Raw genomic sequence first — 27,606 nt, 5'->3', positions numbered from 1 at the left:
GCATTTTGGCACTGCCCACTGGGCATGGGGCTGTGCCAAGGGGGCGAGGCCTCTGGGGCAATCAGTAGGGGTGGGGGTCCCGCTGCCACTCTGCACTCGGCAGTGACAGAGGGAGGGTGGCCAGGGATTGGGCATTGGGGTGCGGGGGAGGAGGCGGTGTTGGGAAAGGGGATATCGGGGCTGCTGGTTGCGGGGGTAGAGGGGAAGAGATCGAGGCGGGCTAGACTGAGGGGGATTCAAGGCTGGCCCGGACACGTCCGGAAAGCCAGCGATCGAGCTGGCCAGCGATCTGGAGGCCTGCAGTGCGGGGCTACTGCACGTGTGCCAATCTTGGCGCTGATAGATCGACGCATGCGCAGTGGCTCGCTCAGCACTCGCTGCCGGCCTCTCCCACTGATTTTTCGTGAGATTCATGCTAGTGCACTGTGCAGTGCACAGAGAGTGGGAGATTCACTCCAGTATCCAGCGTCTTTCAGGCATCCAAAAACAATAATCAACCTTATCTGCTTGTTCAGCTGCAGTTTGCGCCATACATGTACCTAAAAAATCACAAGCAAATTCAGCAAAACTGAACTGATAGCATTCTTACTTAAGTGAAAGATTTCATATTCAAGTACCCAGTCCAATGTGATTCTTCTTCAGAATAAGCAGAATGGAGTTCCAAGGAAGTTATATTGGACTCATCACGCTAACTCTTGTCTCCCTCTCTCTCAGTAAGAAGTTTAACAACACCAGGTTAAAGTCCAACAGGTTTATTTGGTAGCAAAAGCCACGCAAGCTTTTGGAGCTCCAAGCCCCTTCTTCAGGGCTTGGAGCTCCGAAAACTTGTGTGGACTGCTGCTTCACAGCTCCAGCGTCCCGGGTTCGATTCCCGGCTTGGGTCACTGTCTGTGTGGAGTTTGCACATTCTCCTCGTGTCTGCGTGGGTTTCCTCCGGGTGCTCCGGTTTCCTCCCACACTCCAAAGATGTGTGGGTTAGGTTGATTGGCCAGGTTAAAAATTGCCCCTTAGAGTCCTGGGATGCGTAGATTAGCGGGTAAATATGTGGGGGTAGGGCCTGGGTGGGATTGTGGTCGGTGCAGACTCGATGGGCCGAATGGCCTCCTTCTGCACTGTAGGATTTCTATGATTTAAAAAAAAATAAACCTGTTGGACGTTAACCTGGTGTTGTTCAACTTCTTACTGTGTTTACCCCAGTCCAACGCCGGCATCTCCACATCATCCCTCTCTCTCCCCAGAGATGCTTCAAGAAGCCAGCTCACCATCATCTTCCCAAGGGCAATTAAGGGCTAGGCAACAAATGGCTGACCAAGCCAGCGATGCCTGTGTCCCATCAACAGACATATAATTCACCATTATGTGCGAGTTATGACAAGCAGCAACTCGATGAGGTCACTGGCATTAGATGAACTCCATTCCGACGCCAGTGCCTTCAGTGGAAAGAATTACACAACAGAAATAAAGCAGCAGTTCAGACCGGGTGGAGGGTCATCTCGTTCGCCAGAGTTATCAGGGCATTTAAATTTCCCGATCCTCAGGAATCCAACTGGAATGCGAAGGAACAGGTCACACAAAAGGAGTCAGGGTTACTCAAAAGTTTCATGCGGTCTCCCCATTGTTCCAGGATTCTGCTTCAACAACAGAAGCCCAAAACAGCCTGGGATTCTTTACGATTCAGCAAACTCATTTTCTTTGGCAAGCTAAGCAGACATTTGTTAAGTTGAGCAGACACCGGTTGCTCATTTTCTCGCTGTCTGAGCAACTTGCTTCAGGGAGTGACAGGAGGTGGCCAGAACAAAAATGTAAATGTAACAAGGGGGAAGAGCGCAGCGACGTAGTGTTATCAGCCTTCCCTGTTTTTTTATATTTCAGCTCTCCAGCATTCGCATTACTTTGCTTCTTGTACTTGGCCAATTCCCAGCGACACCTCATGCATGTTATTTTGAAATTTGAGCTGCGAGAGTCCAGATGACTGTGGAATTCACCCTCAGAGGGGGCTGAGCCTAAGATAAGAAAACACTGGCCTGACTTTTTTTTCCCCCCCACTCACTTCTTCCCCGTACTATCCGTGTAAAATAAGGATTAGGAATTTGATTCTTGGAAACGTTTGGTGCCAATGGGATAACATTTTGCAATTTCAATTGGACAACAAAGGATGCAAATACAAGGTTCCCCTTTTTGGATGTCTTTGGAATGCAATATTCTGAATCCTCCAGATATCACTACGTTAGAAAATAGAATCTCTGGAACAGGGAACCCTTACTTCAGAAACAATTTCCCACTCCGCAAACCCGAGGAATAAGGTGTTTCTGGATAGCCAAAAGGACAGTGATGGACATCCCAGGATTTCAGAGGCAGAGTGGAGAGAACGGGGAAACCATCTGCAGGGGCAGCATGGGTGACACAGGACTGGTAAGTGCAGGGAACTGTCCGATAGATGTGTGGCATTGAACAGGCATCACCGGGCCAACTGCAATGTCTCAGAGAATTGTAGAATCCCTACAGTGCAGAAGGAGGCCATTCGGCCATCGAGCCTGCACTGGCGACAATCCCACCCAGGCCCTATCGTATTAACCCCACATTTTTACTCTGCTAATCCCCCTGACACTAAGGGGCAAATTAGCATTTTCAATCCACCTAACCGCACACTTTTGTAGTGTGGGAGGAAACGGGAGCACCTGGAGGAAACCCACGCAGACACAGGGAGAACATGCAAACTCCACACAGAAAGTCACCCAAGGCCGGAATCGAACCCGCGTCCCCGGTGCTGTGAGGCAGCAGTGCTAACCACCATGCCACCATGGACAGTCTTCAGCAATGTTGTGCTGCTGTGGAGCAAGGGACAAGTGGATGGTGAAGAAATTGCCTATAAGAGAGTGGTATTAATCATAGAATCCCTACAGTGCAGAGGGAGGCCATTCGACCATGGAGTCTGCACCAACAACAATCCCACCCAGGCCCCTATCCCCTTAAACCCACGCATTACCCTGCTAATCCCCCTGACGCCAAGGAGCAATTTGGCATGACCAGGCAACCTAATCCGCACATCTTTGGAGTGTGGGAGGAAACTGGAGGAAAGCATGCAGACACGGGGAGAACGTGCAAACTCCACACAGACAGTGACCCGAGGCTGGAATTGAACCCGGGTCCCTGGCTCTGTGAGGCAGCAGTGCTAACCATGGAGTCTTTCACAGGAAGTTTATGAATTGTTTTTTGGCAGCCATGGTTGGGATTGTTGTTTGGTCTAATGTCTGGAGGGCCGAAGGGCCTGTTTCCTGTGCTGTACTGTCTCCCTGACAGGGTGGAGGATGTCATTGAACAAGTGGAAAAACTGTTGGAAAGGGAGGTGAGCGATTAAGGTTGTGGTCCATGTTGGACCCAATCTCAAAGGTAGAATTACGTTTCAGATCCTGCATGATTTTTAAAAATTACTTCTCATATATGAATTATGATGATATATGCATCATTGGCATTCATTGACCATCCCCAGTTTTCCTGAAGCATCTTAGGGGAGGCAATGGCCTAGTGGTATTATTGCTAGAGTATTAATTTAGAAACTCAGCTCATGTTCTGGGGACCCGAGTTCAATAAAAATATCTGGAATTAAGCATCTACTGATGACCCTGAAACCATTATTGATTATTGGGAAAAGCTTATCAGGTTCACTAATATTTAATGTTTATTTATTAATGTCACAAGTAGGCTTACATCAACACACAAAGTTACTGTGAATATCCCCTCGTCGCCACACTCCGGCGCCTGTTCGGGTACACGAAGGGAGAATTTAGCACAGCCAATGTACCTAACCAGCACGTCTTTCAGACTGTGGGAGGAAACCAGAGCACCCGGAGGAAACCCACACAGACACAGGGTGAATGTGCAAACTCTGCGCAGACAGTGATCTCAGCCAGCTCGGGTCCCTGGCACTGAGAGGCAAATGTCCTTTAGGGAAGGAAATCTGCCATCCTTACCTGGTCTGGCCTACATGTGACTCCAGAGGCACAGTAATGTGGTTGACTCTAAAATGCCCTTTGAAATGATCTAGCAAGCCACTCAGTTTCAAAGGCAACTAGGGCTGGGCAGTAAATGCTGGCCAGCTCGTGACACACATGTCCAATGAATGAATAAAAAAAAAATCACAGTTCATGTGGTATGCATAGAATCCCTGCAGTACAGAAGGAGGCCATTCAGCTCATTGAGTCTGCCCTGACCGCAATTTCACCCAGGCCCTATCCCTATAACCCCATGCATTTACCCTAGCTAGTCCCCCTGACCCCCATGCATTTACCCTAGCTAGTCCCCCTGACATGAAGGGGCAATTTAGCATGGCCAATAAACCCAGCCAGCACATCTTTCAGACTGTGGGAGGAATCTGGCGCACTCGGAGGAAACCCACGCAGACACGGGGAGAATGTGCAAACTCCGCACAGACAGTGACCCAAGCCGGGAGTTGAACCCGGTCCCTGGCGCTGTGAGGCAGCAGTGCTAACCACTGTGCCACCATGCCGCCTTAAATCGGTCACTATGTTGGTGGTCGGCAGCATTTTTGGGTATTGAAGCTACCCGCTTTCCTTCTTCTCCAGCAACCAATGAGTCATTTCCTTTGCCATGAAAAGCTCCACGTTTTAACTCATGTGTTGAATTTGACATAGAGGTAAAACATCTTAGACCTGCTAATTGCTTTCATTCACTTACACTATTGACCTTTCTTCCAATTCGAGATAATCTTTGGACTGTGGAAGGAAATCAGAGCACCTAAAGGAAACTCATGCAGACATGGGGAGAACATGCAAACTTTGCACAGACAGTGACCCAAGCCAGGAATCAAACCCGGGACACTGGCACTATGAGGCAGCGGTGCTAACCACTGTGCTACCATGCCGCCCCAGTCTTTTGAATGGTTTGATAAAGCAAGTGGTTTGCCAGCAAATTTCAGCAGGCAGATAAGACTCAACCAGTGTGTTACTGGTTCCATGGACATGGAACCAGTAACACACACACAAACCACAGCTGGCCGATTTTCTTACTTAACAGGACTTTAGGGAATGAAATTTGACTGCAATCTGCAGCTTTAACGTCACGTTAACTACCTTTTTATTTCCAGTCATTTTCCAGATGGAATTCAGATTTGCTGTTGGGAATTTCACTCATATTCCCTGGAAAACAAGATACTGCAGAGACTGGAAATCGGAACAAAGAGCAGATCGGGCTGCAAAACCTCAACAGATCAGGTAGCAACTGGAGAGAGAGAAAGAGTGAACATTTCAGGTTAATGACCGTCTGTCAGAACTGTTCTGGTGAAAGGTTACTTTCCTGAAAAGTTAACTCTATTTTTCTTTCTGGATTACCAGTCAGTTAACATAACTATGACACTACCTTGCTCTAGGTCACGGGCAACAGAGAAGAATCTCAAAATTTCCAGGAATCTCAGCAAATTTCAAGATAAATCCTAAAACTTAGGGTTTTGATTAGAATTTTGGTAATGCTGAACAAGAAATTACAAAGATATAATTAGAACCAGCAATTTTCCCCTCCAATTGCTCATTCCATCAATCTTTATTGGTACATTCCTTCAGTATCATTATGGTATTTAGAAGGATAAAAAAGGAGACCACACTATCCTGCATAATTTTTCCGAAATATCATTTATCAGCAGCACTGCGTGTGCCAATCATTTTACAGATGTAGTCTATTTAGAACCAAAATGTTTTGATTTTTTAAATTTTATTTTGATTTGATTTATTGTTGTCACGTGTATTGGTATACACGTGACAATAATAAATGAAAAGTATTGTTACTTGCGCGCTATACAGACAAAGCATACCGTACGTAGAGAAGGAAATGAGAGAGTGCAGAATGTAGTGTTACGGTCATAGCTAGGGTGTAGAGAGAGATCAACTTAGTGTGAGGTAGGTCCATTCAAAAGTCTGGTGGCAGCAGGGAAGAAGCTGTTATGGGGTCAGTTAGTACGTGACCTCAGACTTTTGTATCTTTTCTCGATGGAAGAGAGCATGCCCGGGAAGTGCGGGGTCCTTATTAATGCGGCCTGCTTTGCTGAGGCAGCGGGAGGTGTAGACAGAGTCAATGGATGGGAGGCTGGTTTGCATGATGGATTGGGCTGCATTCACGACCTTTTGTAGTTTCTTGCGGACTTGGGCAGAGCAGGAACCATACCAAGCTGTGATACAACCAGAAAGAATGCTTTCTATGGTGCATCTGTAAAAGTTAGTGAGAGCCATAACTTCTTCTTTTAATTTTTAGTTGAAAGGTGGTTGGCAGTGATGGTGGGTGTCATTGACTAAGAGAAGAGAAATGAATTGGAGGGTGGAGTGAAAACTATGCTTCATTCTAGTTATTGAGGACATTGGCCAAATGCTCAGCTTTTCCAGTGAAAGAGAAAACGAGGCCAGCTAATCAGGGAAAACCTCAATATCCATCTGGATGCTGCATTTTTCATACTTAAGATCATAGAATCCCTAGAGTGCAGAAGGCGGCCATTTGGCCCATTGTGTGTGCACTGACTCAGCATCTTATCCAGGCCCTATTCCTGTAACCCTACATACTTACCCCACTAATTCCCCTAACTTATATATCTTGGACACTAAGGGACAATTTAGCATGGCCAATCCACTAATCTGCACATCTTTGGACTGTGGGAGGAAATCGGAGCACCCGGAGGGAAGCCACGTAGACCTGGGGAGAATGTGCAAACTCCACACACAGTCACCCAAAGCTGTAAGTGAACCCGGGTCCCTGGCGCTGTGAGGCAGAAGTGCTAACCACTGTGTCATTGTGCTACCCGTGAGATCTCCAGTGAAAGATGAAAATCATATCCTTAATCACTTTGCAAGTTTATTGGGTGAATGTTGCCTCTGGATTTCAACCCTGCAACTCAGTACAAGGTGAGACCAGATCCTAGTCTCTGGTAATTCTACTCAGCTCAGCAGTGCAGGTTTCATTAATTAGCCACAGTACCTCTAGTTTGGATGCGAGTTGCTGAGAAACAGAGCAGCCAAGCTGCCCGATCACCTCTTCTGGAAGGTGCCTGTAGGACTGTAATAAGTCCTCGGAGGCAGAAGTCCCTTCACCAAAATCCCTTTATTTACAAGTCTGACAACAGCATACAGAGTGCCTTCAGTTATAGTCTACACTCGGAGTCCCAGAGGAACTGACACTCCCGGTTACGTACAAAGCAAGAGGCTCCCTGATTGGCCCATCAATTTGGCCCTTAATCAGGGAGTTCCTATTCTAACAGGCCCGCCTGAATGAAGTCGTTCCAAGGACAGAATTGGATTCAGGTTGTCAGTATTTCTCCTCGACAAAACTTACAAGCTCCATCCCAGACAGCGGAATACCGCCCCGCATTCAGAGGCCAGTGCCAGCATAAAACACGACCACATCAGTGATGGCAGAATGGAAGCAAAATAAAGCTGCATCTGCTTCGATTCACAATGCTTTCAGATCACACCAGAGTGGTGTTTTACATTTCTCAAAGTCATCTTTCTGGCCCTTCTCCGCAATGGTGAGCGACTGAATGAATCTGACAGACAGCCTAGTGCCAAACTGCAGCTGGAACCAGTGATTTACATACTGTGGCACGTTATAATTAGGACAGATTTGGAACACGGCGCTGACACGTAAGCAGGGAGTAAACCGAGTTGATTTCTCTGAAGCAAAGACAAAAACTTGGACGTTGCCAGCATAACCGAGCGTGCACATAATTGAAGTGCTAACCAAGCTTGCATTTAATTGAGCTGTTAACAAGAACACTTAGTACATCTGGAGTTCCTTTGTGTACACTCGAAGAGTTTATGTTTCACCAGAGCTGTCAAATGTCTCCAGAATTAGAAAACATAATGGAAGAGAAAGTTGTACTTTGAACATTTCCAGGGCAGACAGATCAGATCAAACCTGGCTTTCAACTCAAGATGAACAGACCAGAATGAACGGATTAACAGAAAATTAACAGGGTAGAATTCCTGCAGGGGTTTCTTAACCGCCTGCTGCAACTTTGGCAATGCTTAGCAGAAAAGCGGAGCAAATAAGGAACAACTGCTGTGGAAATTACTGGAAAATATTTTTTTTTACATTATAGGTATCACATTTTAAAATTCGTTTAATGCCAGGGTAAAAATTATAACTTTTAGAATGGGGTGGCACAATGATTAGCACTGCTGCCTCACAGCACCGTGGCCCGGGTCACTGTCTGCACATTCTCCCCGTGTCTGCATCGGTTACCCTGGGTGCTCCGGTTTCCTCCCAGAGTTCAAAGATGTGCGGGTTAGGTGGATTGGCCATGCTAAATTGCCCCTTAGTGTCCCAAGATGTGTAGGTTAGATGGATTAGCCATGGGTAAATGTGTGGGGTTACAGGGATAGGGCAGGGGAAAGGGGCTGGGCAAGGTACTCTGTTAGAGAGTCGGAACAGTCTCAATGGGCCAAATGACCTCCTTCTGCACTGTGGGAATTCTAGGAATTAAATCTTTTTAATTTTAATTCACTTTGCTCATATTGGGCAGAGCAACATGAGGCTGACTCTTGGGGTCAGAGGGCATCGTTATGAGGAATGAATAGATAAGGGGATCTTATGGAGGTGTGTGAGGTATTTAATGAATAGATAAGGGGATCTTATGGAGGTGTGTGAAGTATTTAATAAAGGAAATGTGAAACGGTATTTTCAGATATGTTAAAGTATTAAAACAAATGGGTCCAGGTTCATAGTAAAGGATGTATTTATGCAGAGAAGAATAAAGTAATTCTCAATGAATTGGCAGCAAGTTTACTTCAAGACACGACAATAAGCTCATCCAAAGACCTCAGTGAGAATGTGATGGAAAGATCAGTAGGCCAGAAGGACAAGATTAAATGAACTGAATTGAACATACAAACCTATGTATTGTACATCCGGAGTTCCTTTGTGTACACTCGAAGAGTTTATGAGAGAGATTGGGTAAACTGGGGTTGTTCTCCCTGGAAAGACGGAGAATGAGGGGAGATCTAATAGAGGTGTACAAGATTATGAAGGGGATAGATAGGGTGAATGGTGGGAAGCTTTTTCCCAGATCAGAAGTGACGTTCACGAGGGGTCACGGGCTCAAGGTGAGAGGGGCGAAGTATAACTCAGATATTAGAGGGATGTTTTTTACACAGAGGGTAGTGGGGGCCTGGAATGCGCTGCCAAGTAGGGTGGTGGAGGCAGGCACGCTGACATCGTTTAAGACTTACCTGGATAGTCACATGAGCAGCCTGGGAATGGAGGGATACAAACGATTGGTCTAGTTGGACCAAGGAGCGGCACGGGCTTGGAGGGCCGAAGGGCCTGTTTCCTGTGCTGTACTGTTCTTTGTTCTTTGTATTACGGGCAGAGGTCGACCATTCAGCCCTTCAAATCTGCTTCACCGTTTGACAAGATCACAGCTGATCTGTTGTGTTTTGAATTCCACCTCTGCCCTCCCCACCCCCACCCACTTTGATGCCCTTGTCTAATAGAAAAGCCCAGCTTGCAAATCAAGTGATGCATGATCAAAAAAGTATAATGTTGCTGATATCTTCTTGATATTGGCCAGAATTTTACCGCCCCACCCACCTCGGAAATCGTAGCGGGCGAGGGGCAGACCATGGAAAGGTCCATTAGCCTCGGGCAGGATTTTATGGTTTCAGAAACTGTGCTAATGTTCTGGGGACACATGTTCAAATCCTGCCACAGCAGATGGTGGAATTTGAATTCAATAAAAATATCTGGAATTAAGAATCTACTGATGACCATGAAACCATTGTCGATTGTCGGAAAAACCCATCTGGTACACACTACCAGAAGGATGTGGAGGCTTTGGAGAGAGTGCAGAAAAGGTTTACCAGGATATTGCCTGGTATGGAGGGTATTAGCTATGAGGTGAGATTGAGTAAACTAGGGTTGTTCTCCCTGGAAAGACGGAGGTTGAGGGGCGACCTGATAGAAGTTTATAAAATTATGAAGCGCATAGATAGGGTGAACAGTTGGAAGCTTTTTCCCAGGTCAGAAATGACAAACACAAGGGGTCACAAGTTCAAGGTAAGGGGGGGGCAAGGTTCAATACAGATATGCGGGGGACATATTTTACAGAGGGTGGTGGGGGCCTGGAATGCACTACCAAGCAAGGTGGTTGAGGCAGGCACGCTAGGATCATTTAAGACTTATCTAGATAGCCACATGAACAGACTGGGAATAGAGGGATACAAATGGATGGTCTAGTTAGGAACACATGATCGGTGCAGGTTTGGAGGGCCGAAGGGCCTGTTCCTGTGCTGTATTGTTCTTTGTTCTTAATCATAGAATCATAGAAACCCTACAGTACAGAAGGAGGCCATTCAGCCCATCGAGTCTGCACCAACAACAATCCCACCCAAGCCCTATCCCTATAATCCACATATTTGCCCTCTATTCCCTCTAACCTACGCATCCCGGGACACTGAGGGGCGATTTATCTCCTTTACGGAAGGAAATCTGCCTTTCTTACCTGGGTCTGGCCTACTTGTGACTCCAGACCCACGGCAATATGGTTTACCCTCACCTGCCCTCTGAAATGGCCGAGCAAGCTATTCAGTTCAAGGGCAACTAGGGATGGGCAATAAATGCTGGCCCAGCCATTGATACCAATGTCCCACGAACGAATAAGGGAGGGTCAGAGGTAACTCAAAAATGGTGTTAATTAGGTCAGACCCAGTGCAAAATGACTTTGAAAGAAAGCTACCAATGCGAAGCAGAAATATGAGGCTCAGTAACTGACTGAGGTTAAAGCAGCATGACTTAAAATGGGGCAACTTAAAACAGGGACCTCCTGTAAAATATATTTATACATGGCATCAATCAATTTGGAGATGCTCATTGATTTTAGAAGCTGCCGAATATTATCATTTAAATGCCTAATCATTCAATTCCCAAAATGCATTGGATGCAAACACAGGACAACATGGCAATTGAGAACAGCAACCATTGTTTGACATCTTCTCACCCCACCTCCAAAGACACACTGCATATTCTTTTAACTGTTCAAACGGTCACAGTTCTCTTCAGCTTGTCCTCTAAAGCACTACAAGTCAAAAAGATTGCCTGAATGTCATCAACAGCTTCTGCATCGAGAAAAAGAGTTTATTCAGTTTTTTTGAACAATTCTCTCGGGTTCGATTCCCAGCTTGGGTCACTGTCTGTGCGGATTCTGCAAGTTCCCCCCGTGTCTGCGTGGGTTTCCCCCGGCTGCTCCGGTTTCTTCCCACAGTTCGAAAGACATGCTGGTTAGGTGCATTGACCCGAACAGGTACTGGAACGTGGCGACGAGGGGATTTTCACAGTAACTTCATTGCCGTGTTAATGTAAGCCTACTTGCGACACCGATAAAAATAACTTTATAAACTTTTTACAAAAAGCTCCCTGTCAGTTTTCAAGGGAAGCACACTTACTGTATGCCTGTACCAAGTGAGAATTCAAGGGAACAGCACTCAACAAAGAAATAGTCAACATCTGGGACTTATCCACAGAGTGACTGCAAAAATAGCATTGAGAAAATGGGGCACAAAGGTGTTAATTAACACACTAAAAATGGCATTTAAACCTTCTGACGTCTTTTTCAGTGCTACCTCAAAATAAAGCCACAGAAAGTTATTTATGGAAAGGAGAATCAGTTTAAAGAGTATTTTAAGATATCAAAACCAGTCGACACAGATGGGATGAAGATTTCCTTCTTTAGTTAGCTGGCTGATGTGTAAATTGAACATGCAATTCAATCTTTGCCACTTTATCCCAGATAGTTCAGATATGCTGCGGGTAATCAAACGTTTGGAGTTAAAATTTATTTATTCGTGTCACAAGTCGGCTTACATTAACACTGCAATGAAGTTACTGTGAAATTCCCTTGTCGCCACACTCCGGCGCCTGTTCGGGTACACTGAGGGAGAATTTAGCATGGCCAATGCACCTAACCAGCACGTTTTTCAGACTGTGGTGTTTGAGCCTCTCGGTTGTGGTTCAGTAAAGGAGACATGAGTTCTACTTCTTCATGAACTACCTTCATTTCTTTGATCCAACTCACATACTATTCTCCATCAACACCCAGTGCCACCTATAGCCCCTTTATATATCAGTGACTTCTACTGAACAATTGACATCAAATTAGGACTGAATTGGAAGGTCTGTTAACCCCTTCCTAACATGTGGGAGGAAACCGGAGCACCCGGCGGAAACCTGTGCACACATGGGGAGAATGTGCAGACTCCATCCACACAGACAGTGACCCAAGCCAGGAATCGAACCAAGGTCCCTGGCGCTGTGAGGCAGCAGTGCTAACCATTGTGCCACCGTGACACCCTCAATCGTGACAATAAAAGCTCAGGTAACTTCAACACTAAAACAACTGGAGCTAACCGTCTGCGTTCAATGGACCACCATTGCACAAAATTGTTCACCCAACTGCCACTGAACATTGTGCTTTTCCAGTCAATCAAAACAGTTAAGAATAAAGCTTCAAGTACTGTACCTGTCCGTGAATAACACGACCAGATCATCACGATCAGCATAATTTTTCATCTCTTCCTTCAGTAATCGCACTTTCTGTCCTCCGCCAATCGAGTGAGGTATATTTCCTCCACGCCACTCCTCCTCTGTGCCAAGTACCTGCACGGAAGAGGAAATGATCCTTAAAACCCATTTTGAAACCACAAGGCAGCAAAGAGTCTAGACAGGACCCAGTTGGAGGACATATGAGTGGATAAGAGGAGAGTATGAGGTTTAAGCAACTCAACCCCTTTTCCAGCCATCCCGATAGATCCTTAGTGATTGTCCCCTGCTGTTGGTTTACAATTACACCCACCAGAAAGGCAATCAATCAAGAGAAACGCAAAACACTGCGGATGCTGGAATCTGAAACTAAAACAGACTATGCTGGAAAATCTTGGCAAGTCTGACAGCATCTGTGGAGAGATGTAGAGCCAATGTTTCCCTTCTAGATGACCCTTCGTCAGAGCAACTCTGATGAAGGGTCATCTAGACTCAAAATGTTAGCTCTACTATGCAATCAATCTGCCCAGCTATTAGATAGGAGTATTCTCATTAGGTATTAAAGACTGGCCTACTGTTAACATTGCTGGGGCCTTCACGTACCCAGTATTGTCAGGTTCTTCAGCTGCTCTGGGGAAGCACCGCCCTGCCCCACTTGCCCAAACACCACTATCCTCTCATGGCCAATATCAGGGCAAATGCAAAACACTGCAGATGCTGGAAATCTGAAATGAAAATAGAAAATGCTGGAAAAACTCAGCAGGTCTGGCAGCATCTGTGCTCAGAAGAAGTCATACGGACTTGAAACTTTAATTCTGTTTCTCTCTCCACAGATATATTTTTTAACAAGCTAATTTATTAGTGTCACAAGTAGGCTTACATTAACACTGCAATGAAGTTACTGTGAAACTACCCGAGTCGCCACACTCTGTCGCCTGTTTGGACACACTGAGGGAGGATTTATCACGGCCGACGCACCTTTTGGACTGTGGGCGGAGCTGCTACGTTTATCCAGCATTTTCTCTTTTTATTCCAGGACAAAAAGTGTTTCCTTGCTGAATCTTAGTCGTCTGCTTCTCATTATTTTCACCAATACCAGACGTTGCTGGGACGACAACCCAAGGTGGAAATGGATGATGATATACTGGGATTGAGGGGGGGTCTCAAGGCACAAAGCTGTCCCAAAATTCAACAGCATTCAAACAGCAAACTGCCAACTTCCAGCGACCAAGTTAGACTTGTTCTGTGGGCTGTTGTACAGTCTGCATTTATGTCTGAGGTGAGTTGTTTCCTGAATAGTATCACTTAGCAAACCTTTAAAACTCAATTGTGAAACAGTTTTTCTTGAAAGATTGACTTAAGCTTTGTTTGTCCAGACCATTGTGATGACTATTGCAGTGCCTGCAATATTTAACTTTCACTGGGTAAATATGCTGTCCTTAACCCTCAACCCATGAAGATTTTTTGTCAGACGCAAGAGATTTTTCTCCCAACAATTGCAAGCTGAAGAGAACAGAGATGCTTTGAAGAATGTTGCTGGAAAATGAAAAATATGCAGATGTAAAGGGGCTAACTGGATTACGGACAAGGTGGCATACAGAGCAAGGAGGAGACAGGAGAAAAGGCAACACTCACCATTAATCGGAATATTTGCTCATGTTTTTCCAAGTCCAATTAAAAGCATGTTCCTCTCAAGTTGTCACAGGTACACTTGCAAAACACAGGCTGGTACGGTGGCACAGTGGTTAGCACTGCTGTCTCACAGTGCTGGGGACCTCGGTTCAATTCTGGCTTTGGGTCATTGTCTGTGTGGAGTCTGCATGTTCTCTCTGTTTCAGCGTGGGTGCCCTCCAGGTGCTCCGGTTTCCTCCCACACTCCAAAGATGTGTGGGTTAGGTGGATTGGCCATGCTAAATTTCCCCTTAGTGTCAGGGGAACTAGCAGGGTAAATACGTCGAAGTACGAGGATAGGGCCTGGGTGGGATTGTTGTCAGTGCAGGCTCAATGGGCTGAATGGCCTCCATCTGCACTGTAGGGATTCTATGACCAGAATACATTTAACGATGATGTCAGGTGAAACTTGTTTTTTTTTAAACTTAACCTGTGGAATGGGGACATCACAGGCTGGAATTGCATTAACTGCCAATCGCTATTTGCCTTTGAGAAAATGTTGATGAGCCGCTATCTTGAACTACTGAGTCCATGTGGTGAAGTTACATCTACAGTGCTGCAAAATAGGGAGCTTTAACCCGGTGACAATGAAGGAACATTGATTTATTTCCAAGTCATCACGGTGTACAATTTGGAGGGCAACTTTGGAGTTTGTCTGAAGCTGCACTCATCCAGGCAAGTGGAGATTATTCCATCACATTCCTGACTTGAGCCTTGTAGATGATGGGCCGGCTTAGGGAGCCAGGTGGTCTCAATGCCGAGTTTTCAGCCTCTGACCTGCTCGTGACTGCATTATTTATGTGGCTCGTCCAGTTACATTTCTGTTCGAATAGTGACCCTGCAGATGTCGAGGATGGGAAATTTGTTCACAAAAGTACAGGTTCACAGAACCGTTACAGCCCCGGAGGAGGCCACTTAGTCCATCGTGCCTGTGCTGGTTTCCGAATGAAACGTTCACTCAGCACCAATCCCCCACCTTCTCCCCATAGACTTGCACATTCTTCGTTGTCAGATAATAACTCAGGTCCATCTTGAATTTTTGACTGGACCTGCTTCTGCCTCATTCTCAGCAGCACATTTCAGATCTTAACTACCCGCTACATGAAAAAGTTTTTCCTCATGTCGCCGTTGCTTCTTTTGCCAATTACCCTAAATGTGGTTCCCTATCCTTCCAGCATTGGGAACAGTTTCTTGCCATCAATTCTGTTCAGGCTGCTCAGGATTTCAAATACCTCAATCAAATGGGCAGCACGCTGGCACAATGGTTAGCACTGCTGCCTCACAGTGCCAGAGACTCGGATCCAATTCTGGCCTCGGGTCAATGTCTGTGTGGAATTTGCACATTCTCCCCATGTCTGCGTGGGTTTCCTCCGGGTGCTCCGGTTTCCTCCCACACTCCAAAGATGTGCATTGGATTGGCCATGCTCAACTGCCCCTTAATATTCAAAGATGTATAAATTAGGTGGATTAGATAGAGTCGATGCAGGATTATGGGGATAGGGCAGAGGGAAGTTTGGAGAGTTGGTGCAGACTCAATGGGCTGAATGGCCTCATTCTACACTGGAGGGATTCTATTCTATGGTGTCAGGCTCACTGTAGCCCTTATATTTAATGCTGCAGGCTTTTCACAGGGAGCAGCGGGTGACATCAGTAATATCTCGCAGACAGACTGTACTGGTGCTGAGGCCACACTGTCAGGGGGATAGTAAAGAGACAGTCCTGGGCTATATGGGCCATGTTAGAGGACTCTGCATGTCATGCATGTCTTGGTCCGGGTCTTTGGCAGGGGGAGGCATCTCTGGGCAGTGACGGTTGTGCACAGTATGGAGTTTTATCCTAGAGTTTAGCGTCCACAGACAGTGACCCAAGCTGTGAATCGAACCCGGGTCCCTGGTGCTGTGAGGCAGCTGTGCTAACCACTATGCCACCCACAAAGAAATCAGAGATAGCTTTATCTTTGACGGATATGATGGGAGTAGCGAAGCATCTGGATAAGGTACGGTGAAGGGGGTGACACTGAAAACCGGGCTAACAAATACTTGAAAACTTCAGAACTCAGAGCATTCTTTGAAAACCGCATTGCAAGTAGAGGCTATGGCCGAGTGGTATTATCGCCAGACTGTTAATCCAGAAACCCAGCTAATGTTCTGGAGACTTGTGTTCGAATTCCCCCCAAGGCAGATAATGGAATTTGAATTCAATTAAAAAAGATCTGGAATTAAGAATCTACTGATGACTGGGGCGGCACGGTAGCACAGTGGTTAGCACTGCTGCTTCACGGGTCCTGGGTTCGTTTCCCGGCTCGGGTCACTGTCTGTGTGGAGTTTGCACATTCTCCTCGTGTCTGCGTGGGTTTCCTCCGGGTGCTCCGGTTTCCTCCCACAGTCCAAAGATGTGCGGGTTAGGTTGATTGGCCATGTTAAAAATTGCCCCTTAGAGTCCTGAGATGCGTAGGTTAGAGGGATTAGTGGGTAAATATGTGGGGGTAGGGCCTGGGTGGGATTGTGGTCGGTGCAGACTCGATGGGCCGAATGGCCTCCTTCTGCACTGTAGGGTTTCTATGATTCTATGACCATGAAACCAGTGTCGATTGTCGGAAAAACCCATCTGGTTCACTTATATCCTTTAGGGAAGGAAATCTGCCGCCCTTACCTGGTCTGGCCTACATTGTGACTCCAGAGCCACAGCAATGTGGTTGACTCTCAACTGCCCTCAGACAACTAGGAATGGGCACTAAATGCTGGCCAGCCAGTGACGCCCGTGTCGCATGAGTGAATAAAAACAAAAATGCCTACCTTGACCGTGTAGTTGAGGTGTTTTGCTGTTTGCATAAAGCGCTTGAAGCCATCTGTTTCTTTTGTTGCTACGGTGAGCACTAAGAGATTTTCTGAAATGAAAACATTTAGCAGATCAGAAATCTGGTGTAAGGAGCAGAAGCAATGTATTCAGCTAACCAAACCCAAAGAGGAAATGTGCAGTTAACAAACATCGAGTCAGTCAGCATTCAACTCAGCATCAGAATGTCATCATTAGCAGTGAAGTATTTCACATAAGTAGGTACTCTGTGAAAAATAAGACTTTTCAGAACAATTCCTAGTTCTGGATTTACCAAAAAGAGTATTAACCATGGCTTAGTTGATAGAATTCGTGCCTCTGAGTCAAAAAGTTATGGTTCAAGTCCGATTGTAGTGTTGCTCACAAAAATAAATCTTGGTCAACACTGAGGCAGTGGTGTGCTATCAGGAATTCTGTCTTTCAAATGAGCAATTAAACCGAGTGGACCTACAAAGCACTTCTTGAAGCAGAGCTGGATGCTACCCACCCCCCATCCCACCCCCATCCCCATCCCCCCGATCATTGTCAATATTTAGCTCTCAATCAATATCACTAAAACAGATTATCTGGTCATCATCACAGCGTGGTTTGTGGGAGCTTGCCGTGTGCAAACTGACCGTTACTTTTTCTGGGAGGCGATGGCCAACTGGTATTATCATTGGACTATTAATCCAGAATCTTAGCTAATGTTCTGGAGATCCAGGTTCGAATCCCACCACGGCAGATGATGGAATTTGAATTCAACAAAAACAAATCTGGAATTAGGAATCTACTGATGACCATGAAACCATTGTCAATTGTCGGAAAAACCCATCTGGTTCATGAATGGAAAGGAAATCTGCCATCCTTACCTGGTCTGGCCTACATGTGACTCCAGAGCCACAGCAATGTGGTTGACTCTCAACTGCCCTCGGGCAACTAGGGATGGGCAATAAATGCTGGCCAGCCAGCGACACCCATGTCCCATGAATGAATTTTTAAAAAATACAACAGTAGGACAAAGCCCTTTGGGACGCCTGGAGATTGTGAAGGATGCCAAATATATTCAAGTCTTTCTCATTCAATACAAAATTATTGATGACTTTGTGAGAAATGTTTACACAGTAACGAGGCCACAATTTCTAATTCCTCCAGTCTTTTTACGCAAGTATACATACTTGGAAATGACTGTTCGCAACAACATTTCATAGTTTGAACATTATTCCTTTCCTGTTTAAGAGGGTGAACAGCTCTGATAAAGCAATGTTATACGAACATATTATCTGATAACATTCCCAGCTATAATTGTGCTGGGGAGGAGGATGCGGATAACTGCATCACCTGCCATTAAGTGCTCTCAAGAAGACCGTAATCTTTGAAAAGTACTTAAATTCAATCATCAGGTACTTACAGTGTCATGATGAAAAACAATGTTAGTTTATTAATATTGGTGAGAAACTGAAATGATTATTTGGAAATCATACAGTCACCTCTGAATTAGAAACATTACAGCAGACCAAGGACAGAGAAGACAGTGTGAGAGCAAGGTGGAGAATCAAAACCACAGGCCACAGGAAGCACCGGAGTCATGCCTGCGGACAGAACAGAGGTGTTCCCAAAGCGGTCACCCAGGCTGTATCTGGTTTCCCCTATGAGATCACATTGTGAGCAGCGAACTCTAGACTAGATTGGAAGAAGAGTGTTTGGGGCCTTAGGATGTTGAAAAGAGAGGAAGTAAATGGTAGGATGTTATATCTCCTGTACTTACATGGGAAGATGCAGTGGGAAGGGGTTGGGGTGTTGGGAGTGATGGAAGAGTGGACCAGGGTGTCATGGAAGGAACAGTCCCTTCAGAATGCTGAAGGGGGAAGGGAACCAGCCTCCCATCCATTGACTCTGTCTACACTTCCCACTGCCTCAGCAAAGCAGCCAACATAATCAAGGACCCCACGCCCCCAGACATTCTCTCTTCCACCTTCTTCCATCGGGAAAAAGATACAAAAGTCTGAGGTCACGTACCAACCGACTCAAGAACAGCTTCTTCCCTGCTGCTATCAGACTTTTGAATGGACTTACCTTGCATTAAGTTGATCTTTCTCTGCACCCGAGCTATGACTGTAATACGACATTCTGCACTCTCTTCTTTCCTTCTCTGTGAACGTTATGCTTTGTCTGTATAGCGCGCAAGATACAATACTTTTCACTGTATACTAATACATGTGACAATGATAAATCAAATCAAATCAAATCAAGGAAGATGTGTTTGGTAGCAGCAGAAAACAATCTGTTGAATAGAGAGGCTGTTGTGGTTGAAGAGGAGGAGGAGGGAAACCCTCAGATCCTAGGAAACGGGAGGGAGGGAGGGAGGTTGGGCAGAAGTGTGGGAAATGTGGCCAGATTTGTATTTTTATGGGATATGTGGCAGTAAATTTGATGAACAGCACTTCGTTTCTGAGCAGATACTTTACAGTCTTCAGGATTCAACAATGAATTTGACAATTTCAGATCACAATCTCTTACTCTTGTATTTTGCTTCCTATCCCTGACACATTTTGATTTTTCTCCTTTGCTGTCAGCCTCACACCTGTACCAGGCACATTTCTTTTTCTCTTCTTGCCCCATCACCATTCCCTTTGGTCACGGAAGACTCTTTTATCATTCAATATTTCCTGTCTTCCACCCTGTCACAGACCTTCCTTTGTTCCTTGCCCCACTTGCTCAGAAGCCTCTCTTAACATTTCCCCGTTCGGGCGAAAGGTTTGTGGCTTGAAACATTAACTCTGTTTCTCTCTCCAAAGATGCTGCCAGACTTGCTGTGTATTTCCAGCATTTTACGATTTTGTTTCAAATTTCCAGCATCTGTGGTATTCTGCTTTTCATACAGTCAGCCTTGATGGGTGTGACATCTTTTAAGTTTATGAGTGTCACAAGTCGGCTTACATTAACACTGCAGTGAAGTTACTGTGAAAATCTCCTAGTTGCTGCTCGGGTACATTGAGGGAGAATTTAGCATGGCCAATGCACCTAACCAGCATGTCTTTCCAACTGTGGGAGGAAACCAGAGCACCCGGAGGAAACCCACGCAGACATGGGGAGAACATGCAGACTCCACGCAGGCAGTGACCCAAGCCAGGGATTGAACCTGGGTCCCTGGTGTGGTGAGGCAGCAGTGCTAATATAAAATCCCTACAGCGCAGGAGGCTGGCATTCAGTCCATCGAGGCTGCACCAACCACAATCTTACTGTAGCTCCATATATTTACCCTGCTAATCCTCTGACACTAAGGGGCAATTTAGCACGGCCAATCAACTAACCTGCACATCTATGGACTGTGGGAGGAAACTGGAGCACCCGGAGGAATCCCACGCAGACACAGCGAGAACGTGAAGACTCTGCACAGACAGTGACCCAAGCCGGGAATCGAACCCAGATCCTTGGTGCGGTGAGGCAGCAGTGCTAATCACTGTGCCACCATCTGATGGATCTACCGTTACTTCGAAGCTACCCTATGTCGCAAACAGAGTCAGCATCATGGAATCTGCAACTAAATTCTGTGTAATCCTGAAGTACCGTTGTCCAGTACTTCCCCGGAGCGGAGAAGCTACGGCATCTCCTCCGGAGCCTTCAACATGTCATTGATGAAGACGAACATCTCGCCAAGGCCATCCCCACACCCCCACTTCTTGCCTTCAAACAACCGCACAAACTCAAACAGACCATTGTCCGCAGCAAACTACCCAGCCTTCAGGAGAACAGTGACCATGACACCACACAACCCTGCCACAGCAACCTCTGCAAGACGTGCCGGATCATCGACACAGATGCCATCATCTCACGTGAGAACACCATCCACCAGGTACACGGTACATACTCTTGCAACTCGGCCAACGTTGTCTACCTGATACGCTGCAAGAAGGGATGTCCCGAGGCATGGTACATTGGGGAAACTATGCAGACGCTGCGACAACGGATGAATGAACACCGCTCGACAATCACCAGGCAAGACTGTTCTCTTCCTGTTGGGGAGCACTTCAGCGGTCATGGGCATTTGGCCTCTGATATTCGGGTAAGCGTTCTCCAAGGCGGCCTTCGCGACACACGACGGCGCAGAGTCGCTGAGCAGAAACTGATAGCCAAGTTCCGCACACACGAGGACGGCCTCAACCGGGATATTGGGTTCATGTCCCACTATTTGTAACCCCCACAGAGTTTCACTGGCTGTCTTGTCTGGAGACAATACACATCTTTTTAGCCTGTCTTGATGCTCTCTCCACTCATGCTGTTTTGTTTCTTAAAGACTTGATTAGTTGTAAGTATTCGCATTCCAACCATTATTCATGTAAATTGAGTTTGTGTCTTGATATGCTCTGTTTGTGAACAGAATTCCCACTCACCTGAAGAAGGGGCTTGCAGCTCCGAAAGCTTGTGTGGCTTTTGCTACCAAATAAACCTGTTGGACTTTAACCTGGTGTTGTTAAACCTCTTACTAAATTCGAAGACAGTCCTAAGTATTCAACATCTGTTGATACAAAATATCGAAACAGTCCAAGCATTGTTCCTTTGATGTGAAGGTACTCATTCTGTTGTACAGTGTTTATATTATTGGTGCAGGCTCTAAGTATTGAAGCACCCACTCTATTGGGTTTGCATTGAACATACCGGTCCGTGTGAAAAATTAAGTTCCTTTGAAAATCTCCGTCGAAAAGCAGCAAGAAAAAATGCTGGCTTTCACATCTGTTGGGGTAACCAGGAGCTTTCCTGCAATGTGCAGTTTGCTTGGAACAACGGACCGTCTCAATCCCTGCTTGAGGGATCAGATTTGCTGATACAGAAAGCTTCTTAAGACTAAACAAACAGGATTTTCCTTGTCAGAAACGGGATCTTTGGACTGCAGAACCATCCCTACGGATTCTGTAAACAAACAAGGATTGTTATTCGGCCCATTACAGATTTTCTCATTGCACTTAGAACACATATTGTCATTGTTTTTTAACCATGTCCCTTTTTTGTAATTCTTACAATTCAATTGTTAATGGGAGTTTCACTTGCTTTGGACCAGTAAGTCCAGGAGATAAAATCTGCCGATTGCAGGAAAGTTTAGGAGTTTATTCTGAGACTATGTTAAATCCGGTATGTAAATTTGAGAGCGTTGTAATTGTTAATTGCTTGGGTAGGTGCCTCTGGTAAGGGCAGGGTATAGAGAAGGAATGGCTTCTGGAAAGGAGATAGAAGAGGACTCTCATCCCTCAACAACTTCATCTGTCAGAGCATTGAGTACAGGAGTTGGGACGTTAGGTTACAACTGTCCAAGACATTGGTAAGGCCACATCTGGAGCACAATTCAGGTCGCCCTGATATCGGAAGGATGTTATTAAACTGGAAAGGATGCAAAAAATGATTTACAAGGGACTGGAAGGTTTTGAATTACAAGGAGAGTCTGGATAGACTGGGACTATTTTCCCCTGGAGCATAGGAAGATGAGGGGTGGCTTTATAGATGTTCATAAAATCATGAGGGGCATAGATAAGGTGAATAGCCAAGGTCTTTTCCTCAGGGTAGAGGAGTCCAAAACGAGAGGGCATAGGTTTAAGGTGAGAGGGAAAGATTTAAAAGGGACTGGAGGGGCAACTTTTACACACAGAGGATGGTGCATGTATGGAATGAGCTGCCAGGGGAGGTGATAGAGGCGGGTACAATTACAACATTTAAAAGACATTTGGACAGGTACATGGATGGGAAAGGTTTAGACGGATATGGGCCAAACGCAGGCAAATAGGACTAGTTCAGTATAGGAAACCTGGTCAGCATGGACGAGTTGGGCCGAAGGGCCTGTTACTGCCCTGTATAGCTCTATGACTACTTCTGGCAGATTATTCCAAAAATATATAAATTTGGCTGGTACAACACACAAGGTACATCTAATTGAGGCCTTTAAAAGCGTAAAGGATCTTGACCAAGTAGATGCTGATGAACCATTGACTCTGTCTACACTTCCCGCTGCCTCGACAAAACAGCCAGCATAATTAAGGATCCCACGCAACCCGGACATTCTCTCTTCCACCTTCTTCCGTCAGGGAAAAAAATACAAATGTCTGAGGTCATGTAGCAACCGACTCAAGAACAGCTTCTTCCCTGCTGCCATCAGACTTTTGATTGGACTTACCTTGCATTAAGTTGATCTTTCTCTACAGCCGAGCTATGACTATAACACTACATTCTCCACTGTCTCATTCCCTTCTCTATGAACAGTATGCTTTGTCTGTATAACGTACAAGAAACAATACCTTTCATTGTAGACTAATACATGTGACAATAATAAATCAAATCAAAATCAAATCAAAAAATCAATTTTCTCTGGACAGGAATACAGATGTGGAGATGCCAGTGTTGGACTGGGGTAAGCACAGTAAGAAGTCTCACAACACCAGGTTAAAGTCCAACAGGTTTATTTGGCAGCACAAGCTTTCGGAGCGCTGCTCCTTCATCACCTGATGAAGGGGCAGTGCTCCGAAAGCTTGTGCTGCCAAATAAGCCTTTTGGACTTTAACCTGGTGTTGTGAGACTTCTTACGGGGAATACAGAACCAGAGGCCATAATCTTATAACTGGAGTTCAACTATTTAGGAATGAAATCTTTCACAGGAAGGGCAATGGCAAAAGTGGATAACAAGGACCGATGTGCAATTCAGCCATGGTCTAATTGAGAGGCAGAGCAGCTTTGAGGAGCTGAATAGCTGACTGATGTTCCTATGATATCCCAAACCAAAAGAAAACCCTCCATAATTAAGGAAAGCCGAAGGCATTTGATGCTGTTTTTTCACTTTGCAAGATTGATGTACTCCTATTTCAAACCTTCATCTGCTTTTCAATGCTTGCTGACTTTGTTTTTGTGCCAAATAAATGATCCTCAAATTCAAAACAAAACCGTAAGGGCGAGCTCAGCTTCAGTAAAACATCAATATCAACGTTTTCACTTTCTATTGCCAGATGCTCATTTCAACACGGGATTTCATCCACTACTCCAGAAACAGAGCATTACTCTGAAGGATTGCAGATGGCCAAACTCTTTAAGTACACTGCAATGATTCAAATCATCAATCTCCTGTTCAAAGCGGTTACACAATACATGGGCTTAGTAAACCCAGCACTTGCCTTGTGCATCTATTCAGCCACGCACAGCAGCACGGTGGCACAGCGGTTGGCACTACTGCCTCACAGTGCCAGGGACCTGGGTTCGATTTCCGGCTCGGGTCACTGTCTGTGTGGAGTTTGCACGTCCTCCCCATGGCTGTGTGGGTTTCTTCCAGGTGCTCCGGTTTCCTCCCAGAGTCCAAAAGCCGGACTGGCTAGGTGCATTGGACCGATTCTCCTAATAATGCAGGATCGTAAAACTAATCCCAGAGTAAACACAAATGACTCCACTTAAGAAGCAATAAAAGGACAATTCCAGTCAAGTCGGCAACACTGACATCACTGAAGCTGGAAGCTAAGAAACCACTGTGACGGTGGGAGCTGTAGAAATCATGATTTAAAAAAAAACTTTCCTAAAGGTACACTAATGTCACACAAGATTGCAGAGCTCCGAGTTCAGAGGGATCAGGGTGTCCGAGTGCATGAATCACAAAAGGCAGCAACGTCAAGTACTTAGGAAAGTTAATAGAATGTTATCATTTATTGCGAGGGGACCTCAATTCCAAAGTGGGGAGGATATGCTTCAGTTGTACAAGGCACTAGTGGAATCACATTTGGAGCACCGTGAACAGCACTGGTCACCTTATTTAAGGAAGGTTGTAAATGCATTGCAAGATTCAGAGGTTTAGCAGACTAACACTTGGAATGGTGGGGTGTGTTCTGAGGAAAGGTTGAACAGGCTAGGCTTGTATCTGCTGGAGTTTAGAAGAGTAAGAGGCAACTTGATTGTGATCTTGACAGGGTGGATGTGGGGAGGATGTTTCCTCTTGGGGGAGAACCTAGAACTAGGGGCTTACTGTTTAAAAATAAGCGGTTGCCCATTTAAAATGGAGATGAGGCAAACTAAGTTTCACTCAAGAGGGTTGAGAGTCTTTGGAACTCTCTTCCTGAAAATGTGGTGGAAGTGGAGCCTTTGAACATTTTTAAGCTGGAGGTAAATAGGTTCTTGGGAAGAGAAGGGGATGATAGGTCCTCAGGGTGGGCAGGATGCGGATTTGAGATTACAATCCGATCAGCCATGATCTTATTAAATGGCGGAGCAGGTTTGAGGGGCTGAAGGACCTACTCGTGCTCCTTGTTCGTGTGTTCACATGCATTATAACACCAAAATGCTGCTGGTCTTTTTGCTGGCTTGATCTAGCTCCATTCACATGTCAGGAAGTTGTGTGCTTGAACATTCAGCCTCTCTGCTCAGCCATAACCATGAGCATTTTGGATGATGACACAGGATGCCTTTCCCAAGCACTGGCATCACTGATCTGGAAAAGCACTGAACCTTTTGTTAAAAAAATTTCAAAAAGGTGAGAGTGGAAAGACAAAGAGGAAATTTACACCAGCGTGCCAATGCATGGAACAGGAATGATGTGGAGATGCCAGCATTGCCTCTCTATGCCTCTCTCTCTCTTTATTGCCCCTCTATAATTGCCTTCAAACTGAGAGGCTTGCAAGGCCACTTCAGAGGGCTTCTAACAGTCATAGAATCCCTACAGTGCAGAAAGAGGCAATTCGGCCCATCAAGTCTGCACTGACAACAATCCCACCCAGGCCCTATCTCTGGAATCCCACGTATTTACCCTGCTAATCCCTAAGGCACTAAGGGGCAATTTAGCCTAGCCAATCCACCTAACCCACACATCTTTGGACTGAGTCATTGTGGATCTGGAGTCACATGTATCAGACCAGGTAAGGATGACAGATTTCCTTCCTCAAAGGACATTAGTGAGCTGGATGGCTTATTATTTTTAAAACAATCAACAATGGTTCAATGGTCATCATTAGATGGATTTATTGCAAGTCTATTGCATTCACTGAACACTGTTTTGGGCCAAAGCTGGCAATAAAATCACTTTATTTATTTGCGTCGCAAGTAGGCTTACATTAACACTGCAATGAAGTTACTGTGAACACCCCCTAGTCACCACACGCCGGCACCTGTTTGGATACACTGAGGGAGAATTTAGCATGGCACGGCACATCTTTCAGACTGTGGGAGAAAACCAGAGCACCTGGAGGAAACCCACGCAGACACGGGAGAATGTGCAAACTCCACACAGACAGTGACCCAAGCCAGGAATCGAACCCGTGTCCCTGGCGCTGTGAAGCAGCAGTGCCAACCACTGTGCCACCTTAAATCGGTCACTATGTTGGTGGTCGGTAGCACTTTTGGGTATTGAAGCTTTCCTTCTTCTCCAGCAACCAATGAGTCATTTCCTTTGCAGTGAAAAGCTCCACGTTTTAGCTCATGTGTTGAATTTGACATGGAGGCCAGACACCTTGGACCCACTAATTGCTTTCATTCAGTTACACTATTGACTTTTCTTCAATTCGAGAAAATTCCAGCTGTGCGCACACAGGACACGTATTAGCCACCTCCAACTTTCCTCAGGGAATAAACGATTTCTATCCCACTGAGAAATCATTACACAAAAGAACTGAGGGCATGTCGAAGGCCAGTCCGCTAACAGATTGCTTGAAACTACAAGTCGACATGCTTCAGTTTTTTTAAAATAAATTTATGATTTTAAAAAAAAATCCAAATGCTTTCTTTACCTTCCTAACATAAACTATGCAGCAGTCAGGCAGTATTTCAATGTCTTGGAATGGGTTTACAGATGGCCCATTGAGAAAGGGTTTAATTCCAGACAGAGGAGAACTTTCTTTCCACCATCCAGTAAACAAATGTACATTTCACACAGACCACAGTCACCAGAGGTCTGCCAAAATGAAGCTAATGGAACCGCAGATCAGGACAAGCTTGTATTCAACTTTATTGCTGTGTCCTTTCCTCCGTCACAGTGAACCAACCAGGAAATTCGTGCAGGAGAATTCTAACTCACTCAGAATTAATTCACCTTCAGAGTTAAAATCTGGACGTATGGAACTCTTTGTATGCGCAATAGATTGAGAACCAGCTCAAATCTCTTAACACAATAGTCGGGAAAAAGATACAAAAGTCTGAGGTCACGTACCAACCGACACAAGAACAGCTTCTTTCCTGCTGCTGTCAGACAGAGCCAGCATGGTGGCACAGTGGTTAGCACTGCTGTCTCACAGCGCCAGGGACCTGGGTTCAATTCCCAGCTTGGGTCGCTGTCTGTGAAGTTCGCACGTTCTCCCCATGTCTGTGTGGGTTTCCTCCGGGTGCTCCGGTTTCCTCCCACAGTCCAAAAGACGTGCTGGTTAGGTGTATTGACCCGAACAGATGCCAGAATGTAGGGAATTTCACAGTAACTTCATTGCAGTGTTAATGTAAGCCTTATTTGTGACGAATAAATAAACTTTACTCTTGAATGGACCTACCTCGCAGCAAGTTGATCTTTCTCTACTCCATGGCTATGACTGTAACACTACATTCTGCACTCTTGTTTCCTTCTCTATGAACGGTATGCTCTGTCTATATAGC

The 27,606-nt window shown here is 45.6% G+C and overlaps 1 protein-coding gene across 6 annotated transcripts in view; it reads right to left on the bottom strand.

The window, feature by feature from the left end:
- plod2 (procollagen-lysine, 2-oxoglutarate 5-dioxygenase 2) overlaps positions 1-27,606 on the bottom strand; it is a 159,986-nt gene that overhangs the window by 99,912 nt on the left and 32,468 nt on the right. For all 6 annotated transcript variants that reach the window (XR_013496418.1, XR_013496414.1, XM_078205521.1 and 3 more), the window contains exons 2-3: positions 16,995-17,086; positions 12,509-12,645 (exon numbers count right to left, since the gene is read on the bottom strand). Coding sequence is in view for 4 of the 6 variants with exons in the window: in XM_078205521.1 (XP_078061647.1) it covers positions 12,509-12,645; positions 16,995-17,086 (229 nt within the window). In the remaining 2 variants the exon portion in view is untranslated. The remainder of the gene's footprint in view (positions 1-12,508; positions 12,646-16,994; positions 17,087-27,606) is intronic.

Source organism: Mustelus asterias, chromosome 3 (genome assembly GCF_964213995.1).
Source record: "Mustelus asterias chromosome 3, sMusAst1.hap1.1, whole genome shotgun sequence".
Lineage (NCBI taxonomy): Eukaryota > Metazoa > Chordata > Chondrichthyes > Carcharhiniformes > Triakidae > Mustelus > Mustelus asterias.
The sequence above is the reverse complement of the archived record's forward strand: the minus strand, read 5'-3'. Positions and strand labels throughout refer to the sequence as shown.